The sequence below is a fragment of the Hydractinia symbiolongicarpus genome, chromosome 7, assembly GCF_029227915.1.
Source record: "Hydractinia symbiolongicarpus strain clone_291-10 chromosome 7, HSymV2.1, whole genome shotgun sequence".
Taxonomy (NCBI): domain Eukaryota; kingdom Metazoa; phylum Cnidaria; class Hydrozoa; order Anthoathecata; family Hydractiniidae; genus Hydractinia; species Hydractinia symbiolongicarpus.
Genome location: NC_079881.1, coordinates 11,285,692 through 11,300,446, shown reverse-complemented (window position 1 = coordinate 11,300,446; position 14,755 = coordinate 11,285,692). Strand labels below are relative to the sequence as shown.

General features: G+C 33.2%; 1 protein-coding gene across 1 annotated transcript in view; it reads left to right on the top strand.

Moving 5' to 3' along the window:
- The window catches only part of LOC130648782 (uncharacterized), a 34,272-nt gene that overhangs the window by 15,864 nt on the left and 3,653 nt on the right, over positions 1-14,755 (top strand). The window contains exons 5-20 of the mRNA XM_057454876.1: positions 48-342; positions 954-1,314; positions 1,563-2,696; positions 3,175-3,427; positions 3,784-3,982; positions 4,646-4,772; positions 5,252-5,377; positions 6,534-6,698; positions 8,143-8,368; positions 8,717-8,903; positions 9,281-9,668; positions 9,928-10,097; positions 11,968-12,176; positions 12,566-12,648; positions 12,980-13,234; positions 13,612-14,521. Coding sequence (XP_057310859.1) covers positions 48-342; positions 954-1,314; positions 1,563-2,696; positions 3,175-3,427; positions 3,784-3,982; positions 4,646-4,772; positions 5,252-5,377; positions 6,534-6,698; positions 8,143-8,368; positions 8,717-8,903; positions 9,281-9,668; positions 9,928-10,097; positions 11,968-12,176; positions 12,566-12,648; positions 12,980-13,234; positions 13,612-14,521 — 5,088 coding nt within the window. The remainder of the gene's footprint in view (positions 1-47; positions 343-953; positions 1,315-1,562; positions 2,697-3,174; positions 3,428-3,783; positions 3,983-4,645; positions 4,773-5,251; positions 5,378-6,533; positions 6,699-8,142; positions 8,369-8,716; positions 8,904-9,280; positions 9,669-9,927; positions 10,098-11,967; positions 12,177-12,565; positions 12,649-12,979; positions 13,235-13,611; positions 14,522-14,755) is intronic.

The window sequence follows — 14,755 nt, the reverse complement described above, 5'->3', positions numbered from 1 at the left end:
AAAAAGGAAAGGACTTTCTTTTAAATTATTATAACTGATTGTTTTAGGTGTATGTCATTGAGGGTGTTGCTCCTGTTGTAGAGATTGAATGTATCACTTGTAAAACATACAAAACTTATAAGTATATTGCAAGCAAAAAAATCAAAATGTCTGCAAGTTGTTTGAACTGTGGTGAAATAGAAGGATCTTATAATTGGAAGGTTATAGACCAAAAACGAAGACCGGTGGCTTTGACAAGTAAAAATGTGCTTAGTCCTTTGGAAACATCTGTTTTAGTATTAGATAAAAACGTTTTGGATGGAAAGCAGAATTATACTTTTATTTGCGACGTTCGTGTTAAAGGTGAGTTTGGGCAACCTTTTGATCTATTTAGTGTCTGATTAAACGTTTTATACAAAATAAAAAAATAAATATAAGCTAGATTCTAGAATTATAATTCACAAACGTAACTGGTGAGAACAATGACTTGTACCTTAGTTTTGTATGTTTTTCTTACATCACTATTTGCTGTATACTACCTTATTTTTGTCTCTAGCGTTACTGTTTATCTCTGAAATCCATTGACATTCCAATTAGAAGTTTTTTAAATACATGAACATTTCAGAATACACAAAATATAAAGTTATGTCATTTAAAGGAAAACGAAAGTTATTTCAATTCTTTAAAATTAGAATGATTAAGGCATAAAAACAATCAACTGCCAAGTATGCTTTTGAGACAAAAATTAAAACAACAGAAAAACGTTGACTCAGTGGAAATATTTTTAAAAAACTAAAATTTCATCTTTTAGGCCCCATTCTTACTGGGAAGTTTCGAGTAGTCTGCAGTGTCATTAAAACATTTAGTCTGCATGATAGTTTGGCAATATTACTTGCAAAAATGTTTTTTTTTTTTTTTGCATTTTTGTGTTATCTATATTTATGTTACCTAATTGTTATTACTATGTATTTTAGGCATGCAATCCATGGGAACAACTCAAATTTTGCTGTTAAATAACCCGAGTCCTATAAATGGACAATGTACAATTTCACCACGTGTTGGAATATCAATGGTTGACAATTTCACTGTCAGTTGTCAGGGCTGGCATGATGCAGACAATGTAGATCCAACAAGCAAAATTCAAAACCAACCCTTTATTTATTGGTTGCTTGCAGGAAAAACAAATAAACCATCAGATATGTCCATCATATATCGTGGCATCAAGCCTAATCACACCACACATTTACAGCTTGGCAATGAGAAAGATGGTGGAAAGTTGTTTATTCAGATAATTGTTGAAGACTCCTTAGGAGCACAGACTGTAGCATTTAATGAGTAAGTTTTAAGTCTTTTTTACTTGCTGTCTTTTACTAAAGAGCATGGTTTACATCTGTGGCTAGTTATCTTTAAGTTGTAGTTGCAGAGAGAGGGGGTTACAGTCTTTTAACATGTAGTTGTAAAGATTATTTAACTTTTTTTCCTTTTTTGTTTCTTTGTGTATCTTCACACGAGTAAAGCCTTGAGAGCCACTTCTTTACTTATATTTTAATACAACACTAATTTTAATTGCAATTATGTTGTAGCTCGGTTATTGTTACAACACCTGATGTTGCCAAGAGAGATCCTGTCCAGTTTGTTTCTGAATCAATCATGCCAGGATTGACAGAACAAGTTACATTGAAAGATGTAAACTTAGTTACCCTGGCAATCATTGCATGCAGCAATTTTATGTCGAAAAAGGCTGGCAATGAGAACAGATCAAGAATACTGAATGAATTGGTGATGGGTGCTGCAAAAATAGATGCTTCTTCAGTGGAGTCAATTACACAGATTGTAAATGCATTAACCAGTATTGTTAAGGTGGGAGGTGTAAATGAAGTTGATTCACAATCCAGAGACTTAACATCTAAGTCGCTAAAACGTTTGCTTGACATGTCTGGATCATTCTCAATGGAAGGAATAAGTCTTGAAGATTATACATACAGTGGGTTTATGGAACTTCTTATCAGCAACCTAGAGTATTACAGAACAGGAAATAGTAATGTCCGCATAAGAAGATCAGCTGGAGGTGCAAGAACTTTTAATTCTGATTATAAAAGTCTGCAGCAACTTTATGAAGTTATTTTGCATGCTACAGTGGCAGGTGAAAGTTCCAGAATTATTTCAAGTGGTGCTATATCTACTTTGCTTTTACGAAAAAAGGGTAAACGAGTAGCTGGCACAACGTATGCTGGATCTTGTAAAGTGACAACTGATGTACCAAAAATTCACAACATGAATGACGTGTCAGGAGTATTTGAATGCTCAAATATTGACCCGTATGAAGAATTTGGCAGCTATGTGCCCAATAGTACAGTTTCCAGTTTAAAATTTTTATCCAGCAACATGAGTGAAATCTCTTTAACAAATTTGGCTAAAGAGGAGAGAATCAAATTTACCATCCCTTATTCCTTTAACTTGTACCACGAAAATTCCACTATACAATTGAACAAAGATGAAATTTATTTGTCTGTATTACCTAAGCATGACACATTCATAGACTTGCCAGCCATCGGTATTAATATTGTGGTTGACATTTTAACAGAAGATTTTGGTGGCAATATATTTGTTCACTTTTCTAAAAATCAAAACTTGACATTTGAAAATAAAGCAACAAGAAAATTAACTGTGGATGTTCAGTCTGACGAAAACCTAAGAACTATATTTCTATCTGGAAGGTAAATTTTATTTGTTTGAACATGATCTGAGATAATGGTGTTCCTTATGTTCTTTTTCACTCACAAAACTGTTAGGCAATAGATAATCAATGAAATACTGTATGCATTCACACTCTCCCTGATAAATATAACAAGAAAACTTTCACCAAGAATGTATTTTTAAAAGTTGTTAAACATATGTCAAAATCAAATCGAGATTGCTAAGAAAAGACTCTTTTGTCAAGATTACGACGCCTGCAAACACCAAAATATTTTTCAGTTTTTTTACACAGCTTTAAAATACAAATAAAATTGCATTCCGTTCTTGGTATGAATATAAAAAAGTCACTGCGAATGCTTTTATGATAAAATTTAGTTTTTAGTTGCCAATTGTCATCTTCACTTTCATTTTCCATGAGAGAATATTAAGATAATAGTCCAAGTTTCATCGTCCATCCATTAATAACCAACTAATGTTTGTTCTTTCAAATTTATCCAGAGAATATGGTGAGGATTCAACATACTTCTATGGGTTAGAGCATGATTCATCGGGTTCGGTTAACGTTACAATAACAACATACATCAGTCATTGTAACTTTTGGAATGCTACCAAGCAATTATGGGAGAGCGTTGGTTGTACACCAGCAGCAAATACAACACGGCAACACGTTGTCTGTTCATGCAACCATCTCACTTCATTTACTTCTTCAATCGAACTGGCACCCAATCCTCTCGATTTCACAGTACTTAAAGTAGGCATCTTCCAGACTAATAGTATTAATTTTTTTCTCCAATCTCCAAGGTCCTACTAATACAGCAAGCTTTGTGATTTTTAACAAATTAATCTTAAAATCAAATTTTTCCAGTATGTTAGTATAATGTGTTGTATATAAATTTGTTTGACACGATATCTTTTTTAAGATTTTAAAGGCATGTATGTTAGTCAAAAAAAACTGCTTTTAAATTTAACAAATAATTTTTTACTATTAAAAAAATTTATTGGTGGTAAACCTGCAGATGTGAGAGAAAGATTTCTGACAAAAGGTTTCAAAATGTGGTCATGATGTAGACAGGGTCAATCACTCATTGTTTTTATTTAAACATTTAGAAACTCGATGTTGCAAGAAATCCGATTGCTGTTTCAACGTGTGGGGTGATTATTGCTGTGTACCTCATTGTTTTGTTTCTTGCATATCGAAAAGACAAAAAAGAGCAGACAGCAGAACATTTCATTCCATATGTCGGTTCAGATGAAGGCTTTTATCAATATGAAATTCGTTTAAAGACTGGAGTATATCCCTGGGCAGGTAAACATGTTATGTTTTGCCAACCCTTGTAAAATCATCATCATAGTTTGTAGTTCATGAGTTTTATGAAGACTTTTAGTCATTCATTAAACGTTGCATATTCAAAATAACTCATTTAAAATTTCATATTAACTAATAAAATAGTTTCCATTATTAAACCAGTTGAATTTTATTGTTCAATTATCAAATCTTGCTATTATCATTTAGCTTTTTGTTTTTTTTCTCTTTCTACACTATAACTGTTTCTTTATGGATTTATTTAGCTGTTGAACAACTGTATTTAATTAATCTGATTTCACTTAGCGTGTGTAGCTTAAAATCATTCTATTTTTTTCTTAAAACCTTCATTTTTTAATAATTATTTGCAATTCTCCATTATATTTTAAGGTTTTGTCTGTTCAAACTGTTCACTATTATGAGGATGTTTTCAATTTAGTTTCAGTGCGATTGAGGAGGTTAATGGTAGATAATAAGCTTAAATTTGTTTGCATTCACCATTTGCAAGTTTACCAAATTCTCCATTTATTGGTTTTGCGTAATTAGTCTTTGTCAATGGTCACTTAAAATCCCCTTTTTTATTTAATAAGTTTTTTTTGGTACTTTTAAATTTCTTAATTTTTAGGTATGTTGTACCACACATATAGTTTGCTAATATATTTTCAGGTTCAACAGCAAGGGTTGGTATTCAAATATTTGGAACAAGCTGTACAACTAAAGTGCGTGTAATCAAGACAGAAAATAGCTTCCAAAGGAATGCGGTTGATATATTTCGAATTTCTGTCGATCGAAGGTATCTATTTTGGTTTACTAAAATTCAGAAGTATTTCACAGTGAATGTAACTGAAATAACTTTTGCAAGTCTACCTGATAACACGAAAAGCATCTTTTTAAGCAAATTGAGAAGCATGCCTCTGGCTAATTTTGCTAGCACTTTATTGCAATCCTGTCTCCAGTCAATTTTTATTTATTTTATTGAGAAAAGTCATTTGTTTCCTGTTTTTGTATGTTTGAATCAATTTTAAAAAGTTTTGTGAAATATTTTTTGCAAAAATACGAACAGAAAATTTAATGTTTTGCTAATTTAGAGAAACACATGATAATTTTATTTTATGTTTTTGTCGTATTTCATAGAGGCAACAGGCAATCAAATTTTCCCTCTTAATAATTTGTGTATTGACAGGTCCTTGCTGACGTCATAAAATCTGCATGCCTACGTAGGTTTTTTCACAGACCTTAACGACTAGCTAATATTTAATATTCATTTTTTAGCATTGGGAAAATCCACAAGATTCGCATCTGGCATGACAACACTGGGGCAAGCCCATCTTGGTATTTAGAACGGGTAGTTATAAGAAGTCTTGTCAATGGAGAAAAATTCTTTTTTTTCTGTAACAAGTAAGACCACGATTTTTCTTTTGCTTTTACATGTCACCTATGTAGTGGATTCAGATAATGTAGATTAGACTGATTTCTTATATCGAATTTGCTATAATTTTAAGATATAAACTGTTTTTGAGACTGACAGAATTAAATTTGCTTTTGAATATTTAAATTAATTTTATTTCGAAAGATTCTAACTTATAACCTTACAACTTATTAAGGTGCCAATCAGACTAATAAACAATAAATTAATCTGACTTTAGCGTATTGAGGTGTCAGTTAGGCATATGAACAAAAAATTCATTTACCATCAGGATTGAGACAAAAATTTAACAGAGCTTCAAACTCACAAAACTGTCCAAAATAAAGGGGTTATCAGGAAAAATTTTAATGGTACCCCATTTTTCACTAGCACCCATTAAAAAATTAAATAACTTTACCATGTTTCAGTACTGTTTGCAGGGTAAAAATACCACATCATTCATTTTTAAATTATGCTCTGGGTTTTTCTAACTTTCTTCCGTTGCAATTTTCGTATTTAAGTAGCTTCTAGTTTACATGCTTGCTTACAAAACACTTTATAGGTGTTACAAGACCATACAGGTGGATAAATGTCTGCATTTACGTTACTAATATATACAGTCAAACCTGCCTTCTTGCTCACATATAAGACAGCCACCTCTCTACTGCAGCCATCATTGATTCCCACATGTATTTTTATTACGAATTCTACGGTGTAAGGCAGCCTCTCAACACAGTCCACAGCTATTTTTTAAAGCAAATAAAAGATACCACTATATAAAGGGCGAAGTTTTTAACAAAACTGTTTATTTTTAAGGTGTAAAACACCATATCAAATTTTTAACAAAAACACTTGTAGTCCTACTAAAGTTAGACTTATGCTAATATCCACTTACGTCATATGGGATCAGTTGATCTACTTATTGATGGCTTTTATTGACTGTATAAAAATAATGGAATGGAAATAAGATTTGGTATGTTGCTGTTTTACAAAGATTCTAAATAAGACAGCCACTCTTAGTGATTCCCTTAAGCAGTTTTGACTGTAAACCGTTTTCTTTAGCGTCTTATAATACGAAAAGAATATAATCCATTATCATTTTTCTTTTCTGTTATAATTTACAAAATATACGTCATGCTTCAACTTTAGATGGATTGGCACAGACTGTGAGGATGGGTCATTGGAACACGAATTCCTTGTTGCTGACATTCATGAAATGCAGAAATTCTCCACAATTTTCTTCGATATGATTGGTCGAGGTTTTAACGATTATCATCTTTGGATGTCAGTATTTGAAAGACCCAGATTTAGCAAGTAAAACATTTGTCTTCTTGTCAGGGAATTTCCATTAACCAGTGTTTTTTATTATAAAATTCTGTTTTACTATCAGAATTCCTTTTTTTTTCTAAAAAATGTCTTAAGGTTGAAATAATTGCACTGCATGAATTCAACATTGGGAAGAGGGCGAAAAGGGAGATAACTGTCCAGTATCGGCAATTTTGACATAATTTTTCAGGGCGTTTCATTACATTTTGTCCATGATTTCAGCAAATGTTAATCGCTGTCTACCTCGCTTGTATTGGTGTGATTTTGCTCAACAATTTTGTCTGTTGCAGCATTTTAACAATAGACTGATATTGCAAGATTTTGGATTTTTGCAGGGAAAAAATCATATTTTTTACTTTGTTTAAAAAATTTTTTTTGACAATACAAGCTGTATGAGTGGCACGAATTGATATACTTATTTCTGTTACTGTTTGCTGTTAATTGTCGGGAATTTATCTATGCTTTTCTTGTTATTTTTATGTTACATACTTTTCTAGGGAATTTGTCTAAAACTTAAAATTTGAATTTGACTAAAGTTTAACATACAGGGTTAAAAACTGAAAATATTAAGCAATTAAATTATAAATATAATGAATAAATAAATAAATAATAAATTTGAAATTCGAAATGATGGAAAAGGGAAAAAGCCACAAGCCACATAAATCTATTTATTTTTGTATTTTTTCAATTTCAAAAAAATTATGAGATCGTCCACTCAGACGCGGTGCAAGTTATCCACGCTGAAAACTGATGATTGTTACTGCTTAACTTACCACGATCGACATTTTTTATTGGTCAAAACCTTACTATGCTAACTACATAGTGGTGCAAAAATAAAACTCTTGTTTTGGAACTACTCAAAATTTCTCAAAGGTCAACAGTGGTCTTCACTATTCAGATCAGGGCTGTAAAAAAAGTATTATTTCCTTCGACTTTTGTAAAATGTCTATATTGGAGATTTAGAATCTCAAAAAATATCACCAATCTTATAGCAACATCAATATGCAGCATGCAGAGCTATGTTTACATAAATATAATAAAAAAAATTAGGGACAACAGTAGGCAAGCTCTAAAAGATGGGTCTTATTGTGTATGTGTATTAAAAGAAATTACAATTACGCTTGTTATTGAAATCGGATAACCTTCTCCAAAGTTGTATAATTCTTAGTCAATGTTAAGTGACAAGTAATTAAGTAAAGAAGAAGCTTTGTGAGCAATCTTTATAACTAGCTAACTTCCATAAATGGAAATAACCCCAGCCTACAATTACGTGGAATATCTAAATGCTTTGTACATGAAGAATATACTTGCCAGTAGAATGTGTTTGTCTATGCCATAAAACATATGTTAAAGTTGTGTATTATCAGTTGATGGATTGGTGTTGACTGCGACACTGTACATCCAATATTTTCACCACATTTTATTTTCATAGATTTACCCGAGTGCAACGCGTCACTTGTCTCGTCACATTCGTGTTAAGTTGGATGTGTGTCAATGCAATGTGGTTTCGAGTTGCACCTGATGGACAAGTTGATGTTTACATTGGATTCAAAGGATACTCATTTAACGAAATTCTAATTGGAATGATCAGCGCCATGATTGTCTTTCCGTTGAATTTTATTTTAATAACATTATTCAGAAAATCAAGACAAACTAAAGTGAGTACATAACAGGAATGACAGGTCTTAATATTGACAGATATGGTAGTTCTTAGTAGAAGACTTTAGTTAACTATTTGAAAGAGCCTTATAAAGGGTTCTTAGCACATGAAGAAACAGTTGATTGGGGAGGTGGCATCTAACAATCGTTATGAGAAGTCAGAGAAAAATATTTTAGATGTTTCTTCTAATGCTTTAATTGACTTTATCATTTTCGTTTAGGGAAAAAAATATTAAGCTTAAAAACTTCTTAGCTAAACTTTCTTTACTTTCGTTTATTTGATCAAGATGGGCATTGTTGGCTTCACAATCAATCCTAGTAACAACGGATTATTTTTTGCATTTCAGATACCACCAAAACCAATAAAGATTTATAAACCAACCAAACATATTAAGATGCAGGTGGTTGATTTGGATACTGTTCCATTATTTGAGGAGCGAGACGATTCTGTAAACACTTTTGATATTGGTGAGGTATCATCACCATTGCAAAGAAAACAAAAATATTTCAACATCCATGACGCCATGACTATTGGTGAGTTTAGGATTAGTTCAAGCGATGTCTGAAAATTTAGTAGCAAGAAACATGTTAATCTTTTATATCACGATAGTTTGAACCGCCTAGGTAAAAGTTTCTGGAATTTCATGGAGATTTTTATGTCGTGCGCAATTCAATGCTAAGTATTTCTGAAAACAATATCATGTTTCCAGACCTGCTGATGCTTACATGTTAGAAGCATTTCTTTTACACTGGCATTGGTCAATGCAGTAAATTGGTGATAAAAAGTAAAGAAGTTGAGAAGTCTAAATAGAATGAATAACTGAGGATATTTTCTTATTCATTGCGGGGGAAGTTAACTGACTGTTGTTATTTTGTTGTATCTAAAAATTGTTATATTCACTTTTATTTAGAAAACAGTAACACTGAAAACCAACCACATTTGGACAATTTAGTATTACGTACATCAATGCTGAACGATATTTCAATTGACTCGCCTACTTCGTTAACTCTGCCCCATGCATTTGAAGATTATTTAAGAAAGCGAGGCGAAACATTTATGTCAACTCCCTCCAATATGGATTCCAGTTCGCTGACAATGTCTCCGCAACATCAATATCGGACAAGCTCAGCACGGTTAGCTCGTAAAAAAATTGGCTATGAACCATTGGGTTTATCTTTAAAACGAACACTCTCTTGTGAGTCTTTGCAGCTTCTTCCAACGAAAGATGAAGAAACCAGATTGATGACACCACGTTTAAATCCGGATGAATTAAGAAGTCATATGACAGATATCGTAGAGTAAGTATTATAAAAACTAGTTGTAGCCCGTATAAAATTTTATCGGAATTCACCCATTAAAACAACAACAAAAGGAGTTTGCTTATGCCTGCTCACAGCTGCCTTCTTTGGCTCGTGGAAATTAACAAGTTGCAACAAAGTGGATAAAAATTTATCGCGTTTGCTATTTCGTGTGTCCATAGTCTTTTCTTGTTTCAATTTTCTTTATGCGTAGAAGTAATCCATATGTTGCTGATGTTATAATTGGTTTCATTTCTAGACACCAGTTATCTTCCATGTTTCACGAGTTTCAAGAAAGCAGTGAGAAAAGCAATAAGCAGGAGCTCGGTCTTCCATCGGATTATTCGAGCGGCATTTATCATCATGAAGCTATAACCTCCGCACTTGTCAAAAAGAATGAGATGTTAGCAGAACGGTTAGAAATACCAGGTACAACACTTTTTGTCTTAATAATGTTAGATATATTATTGCTGGAAAGGCTAATTTGAAATCATTTTTGACATCTGCATTCTTTAAGGGTAGGGTTACACAAAGATGTTTATTACAGGTTTGATTGAAGAAATATAGAAAAATGTTGGCTTCTTTTTCTGTGTATTCCTTAGTGTTTATTTGGTATATTTTTGATGCATGGTGTAAACTCAAACAAAACCATTTTCAAACAAATTTAATATATTTTCTTGTTTTGAAATGCCCAATTTTGATATCTCCTCCAAAACCATATCCGGATTAACCGATTAGACCTCGTATTATTTAAGAAGCTAATTAATTTCACAGATTTATGGCTCAAATAAACCCCCACCTAAAGAACAAACTTTCTTAGAACTTTATCTCATTTAACTAAAATCTGTAAATAGTTTTTCTTTTTCCTCCTCCTCCTCCTCCTCCTCCTTTTCCTCCTCTTCCTGCAAAACATATTTTTAGTCAACCTAATTGATATAAGACATTTTCCCTGACTCAAGATTAAGCAAAAGCCTGGTGTAAGTGTGTCAAGTATAATTGATATAAGACATTTTCCCTGTCTCAAGATTAAGCAAAAGCCTGGTGTAAGTGTGTCTAGTATAATTGATATAAGACATTTTCCCTGTCTCAAGATTAAGCAAAAGCCTGGTGTAAGTGTGTCAAGTATAATTGATATAAGACATTTTCCCTGTCTCAAGATTAAGCAAAAGCCTGGTGTAAGTGTGTCTAGTATAATTGATATAAGACATTTTCCCTGTCTCAAGATTAAGCAAAAGCCTGGTGTAAGTGTGTCAAGTATAATTGATATAAGACATTTTCCCTGACTCAAGATTAAGCAAAAGCCTGGTGTAAGTGTGTGAAGTATAATTGATATAAGACATTTTCCCTGTCTCAAGATTAAGCAAAAGCCTGGTGTAAGTGTGTCAAGTAGGATTGATATAAGACATTTTCCCTGACTCAAGAATAAGCAAAAGCCTGGTGTAAGTGTGTCAAGTATAATTGATATAAGACATTTTCCCTGTCTCAAGATTAAGCAAAAGCCTGGTGTAAGTGTGTCTAGTATAATTGATATAAGACATTTTCCCTGTCTCAAGATTAAGCAAAAGCCTGGTGTAAGTGTGTCAAGTAGGATTGATATAAGACATTTTCCCTGACTCAAGAATAAGCAAAAGCCTGGTGTAAGTGTGTCAAGTATAATTGATATAAGACATTTTCCCTGTCTCAAGATTAAGCAAAAGCCTGGTGTAAGTGTGTCAAGTAGGATTGATATAAGACATTTTCCCTGACTCAAGATTAAGCAAAAGCCTGGTGTAAGTGTGTCAAGTATAATTGATATAAGACATTTTCCCTGACTCAAGATTAAGCAAAAGCCTGGTGTAAGTGTGTCAAGTAGGATTTTGGAAATCTTCAAAAGTTGAATACAAAAGAAACGTTTATTGTTACAGGTACACATGCAACTAACTGTGGAGTAACTGAATTAAAATCATCCCCTCGTAATCTATTCGCGTGAAAGCAAACTATTGAAGAAGATTTTTAACTTACAATATAGTTCAAAAGACTTTCTTATGGGAAGAACAAACTTTTATCGCCAGAATCGCCATTTTGGTTTTTAATACGCTTTTTTGTTCCACCAAAAACATGGACAAACGAATAAAATGTTACGTTTTTACTAAATAAATAGGTGAAAAAGTTCCCCAAGAACTTAAACTGATACTTAGACCCTGAATGATATTTCGAAGATTTTCCTTCTTGGGATAAACTTAGGTGTTAAAGTGTGCTTTTAAAACTAAGAAGTTACAGGTTAACATAAAAATAAAACGAATTTTTTTTATCTTTTCAGCTATATGTGAGTTAGATCCATGCACACGTTGGACATTACCATCCTGGTGCACGTATGTCGCGTACTTGCTGTGTTTCGTGGTGAGCGGAATGTCTATGGTGATTGTGATCACATTTGGTCAACAGTTTGGTTATGAGATATCATTGAAGTGGCTACGAGCGTTGTTTGTTGGTTTCTTGGAAGACGCTTTACTTGCATATCCATTCGTGGTAAGTTACTATAAGGAGAGATATTTTTGATCAAGTGTAACTTTCGCGAGAATCTAATTTTCGCGAATTTCACAGAAGACATATAATGCGGACAGCTAAAAGTTAAATTGACATCCATAATTGCTAACGAAATCAAAAGAAAAAGTTCAGTTGTAAAAAAGAGAAATAAAACTAAATTGCAATTTCGCGAATAGCCGTTTCCAAATTATTTTTGCGGAAACTAATTATCGCCAAATTAACAAAAACTGAAGAAATTATTTTTTGCAACAAAATGAAGCACTTTTTCTTTTTCCAGTTTTTTAGCCACCTATAAATTTTCTGGATATTTAATTCTGCGCGATTTCATGCTTATATTTTTAAATTCATTTAGGATTTTTCCTTTTCTTTAGTTGATATTTACTTCAGCTGTGGTTGCACTCTTCATCAAACCTCTGGATTTGGATAAAGTGGATCATTACGATTTTGTGGAATGGTAAGTGCGCCGACAACTCTACACTTTAACCCTCAGTAACTTTGCCTCTTCTTTTCACAGCGCATCATTATTCACAATTTTTTTATAAGAACTCTAACTACCTGGAGGCCCTCCCTCAAAGGAGCTTGTTTTTTTTATGGCAACTTTGCTATGTTTGAAGATTATTCATTAAATGTGCTACTTAGTTGTTTCACCCGATTAAAGTAACAGAGAAATCGGTTTTTATTAAACAAAAATCCACGAAATATACACTTGTTATGTACTTCCTGAAGTTTTTTCAGGTTGGTAGTTCGACGTTTGAGTAATAATTCTATTTTTACTCTTTTTTTAGTCCATCCAAAAAAACGGAAATGATGGACATCAATGAGACATCACCGCCCTCCGGTTTTGCATTGGAGCTGGCACAACGCGAAGGAGCTCGACGAAAGCGCTTGCGAACGTTTGCGAAAGATTTCGTCTTGCAATTGCTTCTAATGTGGTTCGTGATTGCTATCTGCACGATCAAATTTTCGTACACACTGTATCCATCTACCAGTCAGCTTGAAAGAAATTTAAACCAACCAATGGCTTTTAGCAAGATATCAAGGTGACTTTTCTTTTTCTTTATATTTATTTTTTGTTTCCTTTCACGTAAAGCATGGACCTTGACTAAGTAGGTAATATATATCACCCTTTTCTTAGTGACGTTTTTTTGCCAAGGTCAACATCACTAAAAATCGTTTTCTTAGGAATCCACTGGTTAAGAAACGGGGTGTTTAAAATATTGAACATAAAATACAAGTCTGATATTTTTTAAGATTCATATGAATTTAGCGGTTAGGTTTTCATTATTTGTCCCTTAATAAAATTTAATGACAGTAGTATAACAAGGTTATGTATCTTCCAAATATAGTGAGTCATTTTTAAACAAGAGAACACAAACACCAATATAGTCGTAATACGGACTCAAATTTAATATTTTAGCGTCAACAACTATTGGTCATGGTTTGAAACTACTTGGCTATCTAATTTATATGACCCATCTAAACAGTCATATAACAGTTGGCAGCTTGCTTCACGTCCTGTAATACGTCAAGTACGAGCAGCAGCAGGGGATTGCATATCTGAAGAGCATGCGGCGATGCTTAATGTTTCGATTTGCTCGAAGGACTACTACACAACCGCCAAATCATTCTCTTACAATTGGAGTAATGAAGTTACAAAACCATATACGGTTAGTGTCGTAAAGAGTCCATGGGTTTTTCAAAAAGATCCATACATCTCATCGAAAACATTTGGATGGCTGTCGGATTATCCTTCTGGAGGTTATGAACTTCTGCTGCCTTTATATAACTTAACCGATGCGTTAAGTCAAGCTAGGTTAACTGTGCAGAATCTAAAGAAACAGCAGTGGTTTGATAAATACACACGTGCTTTGATACATAACTACGTCATGTTGAACGGTGATACGTTGCAGTACTCCTTCGTGGAGCTCTTAATCGAGATAACATCTAGTGGGTTCATAACGACAAGTTTTGATGTGCGCTATCTCCCGGTGTATTACTTCACGAGAAGCGTTGATTATTTCTGCATTTCGTGCGTATTTTTTCTGCTAGCGCTTATAGTTTACCTTCTATGCCATGTTGTCAGCAAGGCGCACGTAAAAGGCTTCAAAGAACTCCGAACTTGGTGGGACTTTCATACCGTGCTAATAATCATAACGGCAGGTGTAGGTATCATTATGCAACTGGGTGAGGTGTTTCTGTTGGAAGATTTCAGGAATAGATTAAGCAATGGTTACGTACCAGATGGTTTTAGTATACATCATATGGCATTGTATCATGATATTGGAATGTATGTATTCGGGTTTCTCGGATTTCTCGTCATCATGAGAGTAAGTATATATTTTACTTTTAACAGTTCTTTGTACCCAACCAATAAAATTAATGTCACAATATCTGCAACACTAAAGTTTTACATAAATGTGGTCCTTGTAGACACATTAAGCAAACTTTTAGTGTTCTAACAGTATTTTATGTCTGACTTGTAAAAACCGAGCAACAATAATTTACCCGCGAGAGCAATAAAATTTAACTCTAGGAACGTTAAAGGATTGGCTCTATAGGGC